The sequence below is a fragment of the Cyrtonyx montezumae genome, unplaced genomic scaffold (genome assembly GCF_038088225.1).
Source record: "Cyrtonyx montezumae isolate F1298 unplaced genomic scaffold, pur_monq_1.0 scaffold_3, whole genome shotgun sequence".
Lineage (NCBI taxonomy): Eukaryota > Metazoa > Chordata > Aves > Galliformes > Odontophoridae > Cyrtonyx > Cyrtonyx montezumae.
Genome location: NW_027072034.1, coordinates 158,004,068 through 158,020,117, shown reverse-complemented (window position 1 = coordinate 158,020,117; position 16,050 = coordinate 158,004,068). Strand labels below are relative to the sequence as shown.

The following is a 16,050-nucleotide window of genomic DNA, read 5'->3' as shown; positions in this document are numbered from 1 at the left end:
AACCAGCTACCCTAACTGGCTCTAGATGCTGACAAGAAGCTCGGCATCTCCATGTCATCAAAGCTTCCGTGCTTCTGTCACTCGAGGCTGACGCTTGGGGATGTCTCCATGTGCAGCCACCACTGCAGGGCAGAATCAATGGCACAGCCACCTCTTGAGGAAGGTCTTCTACCTCCAGTGAGAGCAGTACAGGAGCAGTAGTAAAAATGAACAACTCCCAGAACTGTAACACTCCACCTCCTGCTGCAACCTCAACTGCGGGTTGAATGGTAACCACAGTGATGATGCTTCAAAACCTGGGTTCAGCTCACAGCTCAGCCCTGTGCTGCTTGTTCCTGCTGTGATCCAAAAGGGATGAGGATTGGCTCATCCTAGGTATGTGGATGAGCACAGCCAGATCAGAGACTCATAGAATCGATAAGATTGGAAAAGACCACTAAGATCATGCAGACCAATCCTTCTGCACCACCCGGGGGACTTGGTCTTGTTAAAGCTCATCCCATTGGTCTCAGCCCATCGATCCAGCCTGTCCAGATCCTTCTGTAGGGCCTTCCTACCCTCAGGCAGATCAACAGTTCCTCCCAAACTGGTGTCATCTGCCAACTTAGTGAAGGCATGCTTTATCTCCTTATCATCAATAAGAGAATTAAACAGGGCTGGCACCAGTACTGAGCCCTGGGGAACACCACCAGAGAAACCTCTTGTTTGTGCAAGGGTGGCCAGAGGATGCTAAATGCCTGAGTTCCTGGTGTTGGGAGAAGCAATGTTTTCTCAGCTTCGCCCAGCAGCACTGCAAAACAAAGATGAAATCGATGCTTTTGTTGCTCTCCGCTCAGCAGCCCTGCTGTCTCTGGGATGCGAAGGGTTAAAAGCTGCAAAACCCAAAGAACTTCCTCCTTTCGGCAACGCCTGCCTCCAAATGACGCCGGTTTCTGCCCGGCTTTGCCCAAATATGTCCATTTCCTTCTGAAAAAAAAAATATTAAAAAAGAGGAAGGAGGAAGAGTAAATTAAGAAACGGAGCTGGACGTTGCCACCGACAGCGCAGCCCTGCATCCCGCCCACCCATGCCGTTCCGCAAAGGTAGAGACCGGGGGTTTGGGGTGGGTGGCACCCCGAGATGGCTTTGGGGGGGAGGAGGGGGGCTGAGGTGTCCCACGAACACCTCTGTAGGGGTGTGAGATGGAAGCACTAAGCTTGGCTGTGCCTCCAGGGCATAGAGACGCTATGATGCTGGTTGGGGGGGGGGGGAGGGGTGTTGCAGAAACGCGTGCCCTTGGCTGTGTGTTTTCAGTTTCTCTGCTTTTGGGGGTAAATCAGCTCTGGGTGGTGTAAGAGAGGAGGAGAATAGGCTAGCAGGAGCTTTCTGAGCCAGTGTATGCGGGGCTGGAGGGGGGTTGGGGATGATGCAGACTGAGAACTGGCAACCTGCATGCATTTACATCCGTCCTTGGGAGATGGTTGGCTGGAGGAATTGTGCCGTTGGGATCCTGGGAGGAAACAGGCTTCTTAGAGGGGTATTCCACCTCACAGCCTTTCTTCATGCTCTCTCATCCCCAAAAGTCTCTTCTTCCCATGTAACTGTTACATGGAGAGCATTCATGCTGTCACCCAGCTTGGCGGCATGGGGCAAGGAGGACCCAGCTCAGGTTGGACAGTAAGAAAAATTTCTTCCCAGGAGGAGTGGTGAGGCACTGGAACAGGCTCTTTAGGGAGGTACTGGAGTCACCATCCCTGGAGGTGTTCAAGAAAAGGGTAGGTGTGGCACTGAGGGACATGACTCAGTGGGAATGGTAGTGATGGACTGATGCTTGGACTATATGACCTTAATGATTTTAAGATTCTGAGCCCTGATAGCACTCGTTTGCTGCCCTGCAGGTGGGTAGATGAGCTTTCCATCTCCCCTGAGCTGCTGAAAAATGGAAGCCTTCATGTCACCTCCTTCTTAGCATCATGTCTCACATCAGTGTATAGTGGTGTTGGCATAGTAGGGATGTTCATGGTAGCTTCTTGTCCCAGGAGCTCTGATGGGTGAAGAAACTAGGTGAGAAAAAGCCTTATTCAGGAGATATGGATGTAGGGGTAAGTTAAGGCATGCAAGGACATAAGGAGAGGATGCTGATCAGCCTCTAACCCATCTACTTTGCTGAATCACAGCAGTGTCTCCTTGCTGGTGTGCAGCAGGGCACAGGGTAGCATTGCTGAAACTGGTGTGGTGTGAAAGAGCAGCAGGGATGGACTGAAAACTGGGAAGAGGCGACTAGATTTGGTTTTCTCACCTCTCCCTGCTGTGGGGAGGATGTTTGGGGTGTGAGGCAGTTTGCCCGCAGTCATGTTCACAGTGCCCGTGATCTCAGGCACAGAGATTGATGTTGCCATTTAAGGCTTAATGAGAAGTGATGTGGTTCACACCCTCGCATCCTGACAGCACAGCAGGCTGCAGGTCTTGGGTTAATTTTAGGCAATGAACAGATTCATTTAGAGCAGGAGAGATAGTAGGCAGCAGGCAGTGGGAGGAGAGCAGAATGCACCAGGCTTCAAAAATGCAAAATCCTGGTTGGTGAGGACAGGGAGCAAAGTGTGGCCATGGTGCCATGCTGTGGCACAACTACCCTGCATCTTCTTGTCACCTTGCTATGGACAACTCAGCTCTGCAACTCTTGGTCATTGTCCCAATCACAGCTCCTTTACAAACCTCTAGAGGTCGACCTTGAAATGCCAGAGCAGCTGCCAGCAGCTCCCTCATCAATTTGCAACTCCTCCAAGAAGACCTTGGAAAGGTCCAGCATTGCTCATAGGGCAGTGTGGATGGGTTTTGTTCATTCCAAAGAGCCCCCCAGCAAGGAACCTTCTTCTTGCAGATGGAGACTGTAAGACTTGCTGAGACTAGAAAAGCTGAAGGTGGTGGCCTCAGCAGGGTTGGAGTCAGGATGTAAAACCAACCCCCTCAATGGAAAATGGGGCCTCCAGGCAGCTTGGCAAGAAGGATGAGATTTTGGGAGTAGCATCTCACCCCAAGGCTTGCTGAGGGGAACTGAGAGCTGCAAAAAGGAAACTGCCTGGAGGCTCTGCAAACCCCAGGTAGCCAGATGCATGTGGAGACTGGGGCTCTCATGTTAAAGTCCCAGTAAATAATAATAAAGTCTCATGTTAAGTTCCCAGACACATCTTTTCATGTGGAAACCTGGGAGTAAAAAGCAGATTTCTCCCTGGTTCTGTTGGCTTCTCAGCCTTACAGTTCTGGCATCACTTTCCTGGGTTTCCCTGACAAACATATGTTGAATCCTGCACGTGTTTGGCTCTGTTCTGCTTCCTTTCTCTCCAGGCACTGCAGCCAGTGGCATCACCTCAGGATCTGTGGTTCGTGCCTGCTCTACAATTGCCATTCAGCCAACCTCAAGGCATTTGGCAGTTATGATAAAGAAAGACATTTCTAGCGGGGATGATCCAGGGCAGTTAGAAGCAATGGGCTCAGAGAAGGAACTGATTTCTTACACACTACCACATCAGCTGGGAGCACTGGAAAAAAATCTCATTTCTTATCCTGACAAACTCTGGCTGTGCTGCAGTTCTGCTGATAAGAGTGTTGGGAGGTCTCAACTAAAACACCATTCACCTGGCCTGAAAAATACAGCTTTATTGCTGATGGGAAGAATGCTGCTAGTGTGCAAGTGATAAACCAGCAGGATATTGGCAGAGAGCAGGACATTTCTCACCTGTCAAAGGACAAAAGAATTTATTGCAGTATTACAGACTGGGAGGGGCCTGGAGATTACACTGAAAGCCAGAGAGCAGAGATTGAACACATGATGCTGGTAGCAATGGGCTGCCATGGGTATGGCTCCAGCAATTAGCCATCATGAAAGGACTTGATGTATGCAAGGTCTTTCACATCTAAAATAAAAAAATGTTTGACACTGTGTCCAGGCCTGGGGCCCCCAGCACAAGAAGGATGCAGAACTGTTGAAGGAAGTCCAGAAGAGGGCCATAAAGATGATCAGAAGGCTGGGACACCTCTCCTATGAAGAAAGGTTGAGGGAACTGGGTTTGTTTAGCTCAGAGGAGAGAAGGCACCAGGGAGACCTCATTGAGGCCTGCCAGTACTTATAGGGAGCTTATAAACAGGAGGAAGAAGTGTTCAAGGCCAAGCTGGACTGGGCCCTGGGCAGCCTCATCTAGTGGGTGGTAATCTTACCCATGGTAGAGAACAGAACTAGATGATCTCTTAGGTACCATCCAACTCAAACCTGTCTGTCATGACTCTATGACTCTGTGATGAAGGGCTTGCTTATATTTAAATGCATAGACTTCCAGCTATGGACAGGGGAACCTGCTGGGTGCTGCTTAGATTGCTGGTTATCAGGGCACATTACTGCTGAGCAGTAGGTCCAATCCTTCCAACCCAAGCCTTTCTACGATTCTATGGGAGAAGTGGGCTTGGATGGACGTAGGCTGTAGTTTGGAGAGGTGATGGGGGACACCATGTCCTTGGAAAGGGGCTCTGCTGCCTAGATATAGAATCATCTGAGTTGGAAGGGAACGTTAAAAGTCATCAAGTCCAACTCTCCAGCAATTAACAGAGACATTACGGCTAGAAAAGGTTGCTCAGAGATGTCAGCAGCAGCGTTGCAACACTGGTGCAACTCCATAGACATGACAAACCTGCACACTGTCTGCTCCCTGGGCTTGAAGAAGTCCCATTTCCAGACAGGGTTACTGAGTATGTCTGAAATCCCCCATAAAGCATTCCCTGTGGTACATGGAGTGACAACTGCGTGTCCCCATCCTGCAGTGCACAGCACTGGAGGAGCAGTGGCAGCTTGCAGAGGTGGAAGAGGAAGGAGGGATGCAGAGGAATTCAGGCGCTCCTGAGGGATCTGAAACTGAAGATGCTGGGCTGGTGATGGGACAGAAAGTAGACATGAGTTGAACTGAACGTCTCTCCTTAGTCTGAAAGCAATGTGGAGGGCATCCTTGCATATAACACAATGGGTATAGGTTGCCCAGAGAAGTTGTGGATGTCCCATCCCTGAAGGCATTCAAGGCCATGTTGGATACAGCCCTGGGCAACCTGATCTTGAGGGTGGCAACCAACCCTCTGCAGTGGGGGTTGGAACTGGATGGGTTTTTAAGGTCTCTTCCAACCCAAGCCATTCTATGACTCTATGATTCAATGAAATCATAACTCCTGTATGTATGTATATATTCAGATTATAACACACCCTGCCACAAACCTGTCTACTTCTCCACAGTGATTACACCAAAGGGTGGAGATGGGCCTTTCTGAAGATATTTGGTACTTACACAGCTAATTTTGTCACCTTTCATCACTCTGGCCTGCAAATGCTCACATTGCTGTGCTTGCTGGTCACGTCATCCATTACTCCTTACTTGTGCTTTCCTGGCAGTCCTGTGCATGTGTTGAGTACTTCACGTCAAAGGGGAATTTATGGGCACAGATGAATTACATCTTCTAGTGACACAGCTGAGGAGAAGCAGAGCAGTTGTCGGGAGCTGCCTGGGGGGGAGGGGGGGTCTGGGTGTCATCCTCCACTGTGGGGTCTGCCCTGGTGTCTGCCAGGGTGGGTGACTGCTCAAAGCCATCTGCTGAAAGGGCAGGGAGGAAATGTGCGGCTGAGCTTTCTCCATCCCTCCTGACTCACAGACTCATGCTTTAATTAAAGCGTCACCTTGTTTTCATCAATCACCTTTCCTGGAAGACTGGAAACTACCTTGCATCCCGCTTTCCCTATGGCTTGTGCTTCTCGGCAGAGTGCTCTCCTTGTGGCTCTTCATTTCACTTCACCCCCTTGGCCAAAACGCAAGCAAACAACTCATGTGTGCAGGTGTCCACCTCCACATCACACCCATACTAATATATGCCTGTTCTCCAAGAAAGCACCTGATGAGCATCACCTCTCCACCATGACATCACACTTTCTTTAGCTTTTTCTAGCATTTGTTAAGAGCTTTTAATGGGTTGAAGGACACACTGTGCCCAGTGTTTGTGTTCTCACTGGTGCTGATGCAATTTTCATAGTGTTGTGCATTAAGCACCAGCAGGGCAAGTCAAGTAGCAAAGCCCACTTGATATCGCTTGAAATTAGGATAGGAGGCTTACAACAATTGTTATGGGTGCTTTTGGGGACCCAGCTCACAGAAACCAGCTCATGGGGTGAGATGAGTTTTTACAGCCTCTCAGATTTCCCAAGTCTGGGAATTGAAACCAGGTTAAGATACAATTCCTGACAGCATTGTTCCATCTCCTAATCTGGGAGCAGACAGGCATGCCTATAGCCTCCCTTCCCAGAGCCAGGCAGCCACCAAGCTACTTGCTGGAAGAACTCTCCTCTTGGTATCTTGCCTCCCTCCTGCATGGATGGAAGACTGTCCTGTGCCATATTTAGAATCATGGAATTATTAAGGTTGAAATAGACTTCTAAGATCATCCAGTAAACCATCAGCCCATCCCCACCATGCCCACTAACCATGTCCCTCAGTGCCACATCTTCCTGCTTCCCATACCTCCAGGGACAGCAACTCCACCACCTCCCTGGCAGCCTGTTCCATTGCTTGATCACTTTTTCTGAGAACAGTTTTTTCCTGATTTACATGATGAACGACCTACATGCTTTTTACCAGTGCCACCAGCATGAGTAGACCAATCTAGCTAGAGTAGACCAATCACAGTGGTCACCCTAGGTAGAATAAACCTACCTGGATGTGCCCAACCCCATCCTAACACACCCTCAATTATGAAAGAATTCCCTCTTGCCATAAAAAGAAAACACCTCTGAAAGCTTTCTGATTCCCAGATCCTACCCTCCACTGCCTTTGCATCTTCTCCCTCCTGCCACGGCAGCTGCCTCACAGTTTCATCCCCACATCTTTGTCCACAGCAGGAACCTGCTGAGATCCCTTCTTGTGAAGGCAAAGCTCTGGAGGTGTTCATATAAAAATCAGATGACCATGGGCTTTTAGCAGAGGAACGTGGGAGGATTTCAAAACCAACAGCCAGCAAGGTGTGATCTCTGCTTGCCTGCTGCGTGCATGCATACACGCACACGAGAGCTGCCTTTGGTCTCTGTAGGGCAGCCAGCATTTTTTAAAACACCGACACCTTTTAGCAGCAGGAAGGCTGAAAAAAGGCCATGAGGGATGGTCCCTGGGTGAGCAATTTTCGATTTGTGGTGATAGGATGAGGGGAAATGGCCACAAACTGAAGTGTAGGACGTTCTGCATAAATATGCATGGGAACTTCTTCACAGTGCAGTGACGGAGCACTGGCACAGGATGCACAGAGAGGTGATGGAGTCTCCTTCTCTGGAGACGTTCAAGACCTGCCTGGATGCCTACCTGTGCAACCTGGGCTAGGGATCTACTCTGGCAGGGGTGTTGTACTAGGTGATCTCTAGACATCCCTTCCAACCCCTACAGTTCTGTGATTCTGAGAATTTATCTCATATTTCCCCCTGAGGAACTCCTTGTCCTTCCACAATAACCTTTCCCCATGTTTTTCTTTGTAGCTGAGCAACTTCTCCTGTACCTACCTTCAGTCTTCCTCACTCCTGAGAACCGTTACATTCTCTTCATAACACTTTTTTTTTTTCAGTCTGAAAGCTCTTTCCATGCTTCTCCTTTTAAGATTTCTCCTTCCCAGAGCACAAACACATTCCCTTCGTGCTCTCCCACAAATCCCAATTAGGAAACATCTCCTTGGTGTTGATCTCCCTGATTCAGCCTCTTCCCAAAAGCAGAAATTGAATCATAGAATCATTAAGGTTGGAAAAGACCTTTAAGATCACCCAGTCCAACCATCAGCCCATCCCCACCATGCCCACTAACCACATTCTGCCCTTTTCTTGAACACCTCCAGTCATGGTGACTCCCCCACCTCCCTGTGCAGTATTTTTCCTCACTGCATTTTTTCATGATTTTGTTGTTTGTTTTTTTTTACCCCATGGACATCACTCTGTTGGCTCGTATTTGGCTGCTGAGGTTTGTTTTTTTCCCTTTTCCCCAGCATGTCAATCCTCCTCTGAGAATGACCAGACGTATGACTTGTGACAGGGGAAAGTGAGGCATGGGAGGGTGCAGTGGTGTGCTGGTGGTTGTGGCTTTAGCTTCAATTTGGAGACCTTCAGGACCTGAGCAGAGGCACAGGGCTGCAATGAGCCTGTGCTATTTCTTGCAAAGACAGCAATTTGATACCACGAGACAGCGAGTCCTGAGCACTGTACTGGGTGTGTGCCCACGCCAGTGCTACTGTACCCAAACAGGCTGTTCCCAGCCCCGCAGTGACGTGGGCTTCATCAGAGAGGGCTGATGGGACAACACTGGGGGTTCTGTTGGTAGCTCTGCCCCACGATTAATGCTGTGTGTGGGTCTGGCTGCATCTCATCCCAGTCAGAGCACTGCTCTGGGTGCCATCTCCATGCCACATGTGGCTACAGCCTGGCATGTGCACCCATGCAGTGGTGTCTGGTTCTCAGCCACAGACCCTAGCCCTTTTTTCCTTTAAGATGCTGCTCCTCCAAAGGGAAATTGTGGTTATTACACACAGGGAAACCGAGCTGGTGAGAAATCCCCCTCTGAAACCTGGCACATCTGTGGTGATTTGTGGGAGATGCATGCAATCCTGGCTGCTCAGCATCACATGCACCTAGCAGTGCTTGCAGTCACGCTGCCAGCTCCTTTCCAACAGCAGTGTGGCAGCAGTCCAAATCCCTTATCTTATCTTATCTTATTTTATCTTCAGATCTAGCGCTGTCTGCATCAAGCCTGTCCTTGCTGGAGCATGCAGCACTGTGTCCCCTGTCCCAGGGCAGGGACATCCTGGTGCACATTGCTGCTCTGTGCCTTACAGCAGTGTGACACGGAGCTTTTACCCTTCTGGGTAGGTGCAGGGCGTTATGGATACAGGGCAAAGCTTTGTTCACTCAGCCCAGAATGGATTATTTGAGATCAAGGTGCAGAATGTGAGATAGACAAACTTCTCCCTGCAAAGTGACCTGCGTAGGAACGGAGCTGCTTGGGGAATGGGGAATAGGCAATGAATCTGCAGGAAAAAGGAGGCACTGCTCTCAGCACCAGGATTTGGGGCAGGGTCGCAGCAGAGCTCAGGTTAACCAGCTGACACATGAAACCCTTCCAGCCAAAATGATTTATTCCCCTCCCTGAGCCAAAACCCCGAGCGTTCTGCTTAGCAGCTGGCTTACCCAAGCTGACCTGGGAAGAGCCCTTTTGCAGGGCAGCAGGGTAAACTTGTTTACACGTTCTGGTTTTGGCCATGCAGAGCTCGCTGCCATGTGGGGGACGGCCCAACGCAGCCCTCCCAAGCACGTGCGAGCCCGCAGAGCTGCATGAGTTGTGCATGCCCTGCTCGCGTGTGCACTGGGAGGAAATGCTGCCTCTGCTTCCCGACCTGGAGGCCCTACAGCTGCCAGCACGCGACGGGAGCGTGAGCAGGGACTGCTGGTGCTTGGGTTTCCTCTGGCAAGGAGGGAATTCTAGGAAAGCTTGAGGACGGTATGGTAAACAACGGGGAGAAACTGCAGTGCTGGGTGTTTGTTTGCAAGCAGCCCTGGGAAACAATTATTCTGCCCCCAGAAGTACAAACAGGCACTGCTGCGTGAATGGAGAATAAAAGCTCAAAAGTTATTGATATAAATACATTTAAGGGAAACTTGTCCCTTTATAGGGTATGAGCCAGAGAAGTGTCCAATCTTGATGCCAATAGGAGACCCTAACATGCCCAGGGCAAAGATTTGAGTTGTTACTTGGTTTTAATCTTGCTCAATGATTTTCTTAGAAAACCCTCTGATGAGTGAAAGATTTCTAATGGGAGCAGCAGGATGTGGTTGGGGCTGAGATTTGGGCTTTGAGAGCCCAAGGAAGCCCCAGCACTGTGGGATCATAGTATCATCAAGGTTGGAAAAGACCACTCTGGTCATCCAGTCCAACTGTCAACCCATCCCCACCATGCCCACTAACCATGTCCCTCAGTGCCACATCTGCCCTTTCCTTGAACATCTCCAGGGACCGTGACTCCACCACCTTCCTGGGCAGCCTGTGTCAATGCATCACCACTCTTTCTGAGAAGAAATTTTTTCCTAATATCCAAAAATTAATTTTAAAAAGCTTTTCGTTATTTCTGACCTATGTCAATTTCCCAGCTGGAATGCTGGGTGCAGTTCACAGCTTTGGGGGTGGGAAGAGGAACTCCAAAGCAGCTCTGCCACTCTGTGCTGTTGAACCATGTCCTGAGAAGGATGAGTTGAGGTGGAAAAGTCACCTGTCAGCAGTGATTTGTTTGTTTATTTCTCTGAGGTTTCTTTGCCAAAAGCAGGCAATGGGTTTCCACCTCAGCAAATGGGACTAACACGTGCACAGGGGAGCACGGTTTGCAAAGCCTCTGGTTCTCCCAAGTGTGAAATTGCCTCTAATTGCTGCTGTCTTTCTTTTTTTGGTCATTTTTGGGCACAGCTGAATTGCTTAGAAACTAACCCAAGTCAAACACATCAGCAAGATGAAGCTGAACACGATTTAATAAAACTTTAAAAAACTCTCAACAAATTGTTGTTGCAATGACAGCAATTTACGTGACTTCTTGGTAGAGGACACGTGTGTGGAAAAAGGAAGGACTTTTCTAGGTAGGGATATACTGATTCAGCACCAAATTTTGGAAAATCTGTGATTACCTTTTCTGGTTTGGGCTGCGGATTGCAGCTCTGGGGTTGGGTTGGTGCTGTGGCCATGGTGGCTAACAGCAAACAAGACAAAACAAAGCAATGTGGGATGTGGCTGGTGTGCACCAGTGCCAGGACTTAGTCACCTCGCTTCATTGATGACTTGAGTCTGTCTGAATGCTAAAGGACCAGATTTTTAAGTAGCATCAGAAGGCCATCGCATGTGACCCAGCACGTGATCCACAAGCAAGGGGGTTGTGCTCATCTGGGTTGGTGGGCTGCATGGAAGTGGGTTTTCAGGTCTTTTTAGCTGCCTTCGACTTACACTGGTGGGGTCCTCAGTAGCAATGACCTTTACCTTGCATAGCTGGCAGGTTTGGGAAATGCTCTGGGCTCCGTGAGTGTCTGCATCCCAATGGGTGCAGGAAACTGGGCTTCCCATTGACTCAGTGCATGGGCTGGGCAACTCAAAAGTCTGTCTGACCTGAAAGTCTGTCTGACCCAAGAGTCTGTGCAAACCAAGGGTCTGTCCAACCTTCAGGGCATCTGCAAGTGCCCATCACTTTGGTGCCTTGGATTATGCAAGCCCAGGCGACAAAAGCGTGACAGGAAGCAAAGGAAGGTCGTGCCTTCAGCCTGAGTGCCTCTCACTTTCTTTATTGGGAAGTTGGCAAAAGAGCCTGCCTGGGCGGCTGTCGGAGCTTGTGTTGACTCAGGCCATGCTCTAGCAGTTGTTTTAATGCCTCCTGAACACTGAGTAAACAGCCGGGCTGGGAAATGTGAAACCCTTGCTCTGACCTTCTTGTCTCTGAGGGCTCAAACGGAGATGTGCTGGGCCCACTGAGATGGTGTGGATGAACATGTGAGAAAAACCCACATCTCTTACAGTTATTTGCTTGGGTTTTGAGGAGGAGGAAGGTAGAATTGCAGCCTCCTTAAGGCAAGGAGTTTTGCTCTGATTTCCTGATGGGTAATGTGATCAGAAATATTGAAGCAGTTATGAGAATGCATTTTTCACCTTTTTCCATCCATCAGTGGGGACAACTCGTGGTCAATGGAGTAGCCAACATGTTTCTGACTGTGCCATCAGCTCAGCAAGAGGTTTGGGAGAAAACTTGGTCATTCCCTAGTGTTACAAAACATGACAGCTGCCCTCCCAATCCCTACCAAATGGCCACGTACCAAAACACCACTTTGCTACTATATGCTAAACTCCACAGTAGAAATCAAAACATTCGGCTGAATTGTATTCTTTGATTTTCCTGGGAATTTAACAGCTTGTCATTGTGAGAAAAACATAAAACAACAAAACCATAAATACATTTGAGAAAATATGTTTGGCAGCAAGTTCCCTGTTTTATTTCAGCTAGTCCCAAAATTCCAAATAAACATTTTTCATGTCTGATAGGAAAATATCAATGAAAGAGAAAAAAATAAATAAAATTGGGATGTCCGTTGTGTGACAAGCAGGTCCTGAACCAGAGCCTTTCATCTCTTGATTGTTTTTGTTCTTGGTTCAGAGAATTCAGAAGTCTTTGCCATTTCACAACGGCTTCTCAGCTGGCTGGATCTGTAACATTTTTTCAGCATAGCTGTGCATTTTCCTACTCTGGATTTCAACCTGTTGACCATAACCTCTCATCTCACAGACATCCTAAAAGTAGTCCCTGTCTGTCTCAAGTTTAAAAGTAGAACTGGGATGCTGAGAGCTCCTTGTTTCTTGATGGTTTGCAGTTTCCATCAGCCAAATAGAGAGGTGAACCTTTAGGGAGGCTGACCCAGGGAACACCTCAACCCAAGCACTGGTGTTGGTCCCAAACATGGTTTCTGGAGCTGAGATGCGTGGGATGCTGTTGGGCAACAATCACCTGTATCACTACAACTCTGCAAGGAAGCAAAGATGAGCAAGTCGTCAATATGGCAGATGTGCTCACAAGGGTGTGGAAAGATCACCAGCACGTACGCAGTTTCGAAATGCAACTCCTCATCAAAGCTTCTTCCTGACTCCCTGCGTGAATTGTGCCTTGAGGAATGAGGAATGGTGTTTTGGATCACCTCATTCTGAAGCCCACCAGGTTTTGAATCTGATAGCTTTGGCTGTAGACAGCACTAATATCTACCTCCATGCTCACGAGCTGCAGGCACCCCTGGGACACAGCTTGGCCTGATTTACAACCAATATCCATAGCAGGGCAAGCTCTGGGAGTGCCTGTTTCTCTCCATGGGAGGCAGAAATGGACAAAGGTATCCAAAGTCTTGTAGCCACCCAAATGACATAAATCCTTCCCAAATATGGTGGGTGTGGATGTGACAGTGAGCAGGAGCCATGCTCCAAATGGAGCAGATCCTCCTGGGATGTTACCTGGTAGTAAACAAACCAACCTATATCAGTAGAATGGTGTTTTATCACCTACTGATAAAAGAACTAATACTGGGACCCATACTGATATCAGGAGGGGTTAATGGCAGAGATTAAAACAATGTCTTTTTACCCAGGCTGCGATTAATCTGTACCTCCAAGTAGCTCCTCAAGCTTCAGGAACACCAGCCACCCATTTCCCTCCTCTCTGCTTTCTCCCTAACGCCAGCTGCCCTGGGACTGACTTTTAATATTTGCAGTTCTGTGACTGTGCTATAGTTTCTCCCATTTCTTTGAGGGATTTCCCACCATCCCCTGGCATCTGGCTTTATGACATCACTACTCTTTGAGAAGCCCGGTGGTTGCCATGGTGATGCTGAGGTTGCCCCTGTTGCATCACAAGGTGAGTCAGTCCCAGAATGAGAGGCCACAGCCTTTGCCATTGTTGGATTTAATAATCTGCAACGAACAAGATAACAATCCAGGCCCTTAATGAAAGGCAAGTGCAAATAAGATGTTAGGAAATAATTCGATAGCAGAGTCCACAGGATAATAAGAGGCTGTGATTTCCAGAGGGTGACCATCTTCCACTTTAAATGGGTTGAACGGGCTGCTCCATAGGGTGTTGCATCCCACATGCACTACTGGGCTGGCGATTAAGCTCCTGATTAACACAACCTGCCCCAAAACAGTGGGGTTATGGTTGGATCTTTGACTTGCTGTATCACTTGGCATTGGGTTTGGATGTGGTGTGAGCATGTGACCCTGCTTCTGCTGATGCGCCTGGAGAAGGCACTATGGTAATGTATGGCAGGGTAATGCTGGCAGCAGGGCAGGTGCTGTCTGATCCGGCTCACCTGGGATACAGTAAGCCTGTAAGCACTCTTTTTCTTTCCAGCTAGCAGGATTTTGTGCTGGATTCTTTGTCTGAGGGGATTGTGGCATCTTAGTCAGGTCGCCTGAAGTTATCATCTTGTGGCACCACACACTACATCAACCCCAGGGCTTCACTGAGGGATTTCACACTGGAAAAAGCATGGGGACAAAATGGGAGATGCTGGCTTGATATAACTGGAAGTACCTGGGAGGAGGAGCTGCATCCCAGTGCCAGGCCAATGTGAATATTGTGGAGTCAGTGGCAGTGCTATCACCTGGAGTTTGGCACTGTTATATCTGCACCCTTTGACCCATTCTGTTGGGAACAAGCCTGGAGTTCTACAGCCAAATTTCATGTCAAGAAGAAACAATATCAGATTCCCAAGACTGGAATATTCCCAACTGCTTGCAGTGCAGTTGCCCTCTAACCATCTGAAAACCCCATGTCTGCTTCTGCAGCACAGGGAGTCAGCTGTCTGATTTAGCAGTTTATGGGGTGAGATCTGTTTTGCTCTTGCCTTGCGAGGTCAGGAACTTTCACAGGACATTGCTCAAGCTTCTTGGACCCATTTCTGAGCAGACTTTCAGGCAGCATTGAGAAATGTTCCTGCTCTGGTAGACACTACAGGTTCAGAATGTTATGTTCAACTTAGTTTTCTTTCTTGAGAATTACAGGAGGGGTTTGGACTGTAACTTTTCTTGCCTCAGTTAGTGCCCTACAAGGTGCTCTCATAGGTGAGCCATAGGGACCTTCTCCTGGTAATTTCCATGGGAAAAGATTATAGTAGGTTGGAAGAAGAGATGTAGTTGTATCTGATCCTTTGGTTTAGGCAAGATGGGTCTATGAATGAAACACCATCCCTGAGGTTTTAAATAGGAACATCGAGGTGGGAGGCTCCTTTGGGGTCCATCTTATACTCTCACGTGGCCCTATGGGGACTTCCCAGGGACTTGTCACCCCCCTCCCGGGGGGGAGTGGTGTGACAGAAAAGAAAAATCCTTGAGGAACTGGGTTTAAACCAGGCTCTCATCCTTCCATCTTCCACACATTCATCACGATCAGGCAATGTGTTTGCAACTGCTGTTTCCTGAACTATCTGCCTTCAACTCACCCACTTATCACCAGCACCCCACCCACACCACAGCTGTCCTCCCTTTGCAAAGCCCTTTGCTGTAATCCAGGTGCTAACTAGGTTTGAACCTTCATCATTTTACCTGAATAAGAGAAATAAGACAAAAAATAAAAATAAAATAATTAAAAAAAAAAAAAAAACAACCTCCAAGATGGAGGGTTGACTTCAGGCAGAATTTAGTGTCCTGAAATAGTTTCCACACCACACCAAGCACAATGGCAACTGCACACAGGAGGGCTCAGAGCAGGGGCTGAGCAAAAGCAACCACTTTTTTTTTTTTTTGCCACTTGTTGCTTGGCCATTGCTAAAAGCTCTATTTTTTGCAGCTCCAAGGTAAGAGCAGCTCCCAGCACAGCACTGAGCTGGTGCTGGTACACTGGGGTTGGGCAATGCGTTGTGGGGATTTCCCCCTCTTGATATTAGCACTTGTTCCTCAAGCCTGAACCCATCTGAATTATTTTCCCTTCTCTGCTTGCAGCTATTTTAAGAAAAGCCACTGCTTGCAGCAGCGGATGTACGCTGGGCAACCTGAAGCACTTGTTTGGTGTATTTCAGTGCTTGGAGACTGCTTACTGTTGGGGAAGGATGACATTCCCTTGGCACATCAGGTCTAATTGCAGAGTGCAATAGGTTAAAAGCTGGACAGCCTGTCCCCAGGTGGGGGAATGGGTTCGATGGGTGTTTGCACGCAACTGGGAGAAGGGAGCTCAGCCCCAAGCACGCGATGTTCCAGTGCAAACCCTTCCACTCTGCACGCCTTTGGCAAACGCTTTCAGGGTCCCCCCAAAAAGTACTGCCAGCAGTGAGAGGAGGGCTTGATCCCTGCCTTTGTGAAAGCACCCGTTTCCCCCAGTACACTGCAAACACGATTTTCCTGTCTCCTCCCAGGTCCTGCTGACATATTTTTTTTTGTAAGAGTTTGTTTTCAACTATAAATGCCCCTCCACTATCCCAGATGAGTAATTTTCTCTGTTGCAACGTGGTGTCTTCAGTGC

The 16,050-nt window shown here is 48.6% G+C and overlaps 1 protein-coding gene across 2 annotated transcripts in view; it reads left to right on the top strand.

Moving 5' to 3' along the window:
- Positions 1-16,050, top strand: part of PFKFB3 (6-phosphofructo-2-kinase/fructose-2,6-biphosphatase 3) — a 37,993-nt gene continuing 21,943 nt past the window's right edge. For both annotated transcript variants that reach the window (XM_065743787.1, XM_065743785.1), the window contains exon 1: positions 1-1,082. In XM_065743787.1, the coding sequence (XP_065599859.1) occupies positions 1,067-1,082 (16 nt within the window). In that variant the 5' untranslated portion in view covers positions 1-1,066. The remainder of the gene's footprint in view (positions 1,083-16,050) is intronic.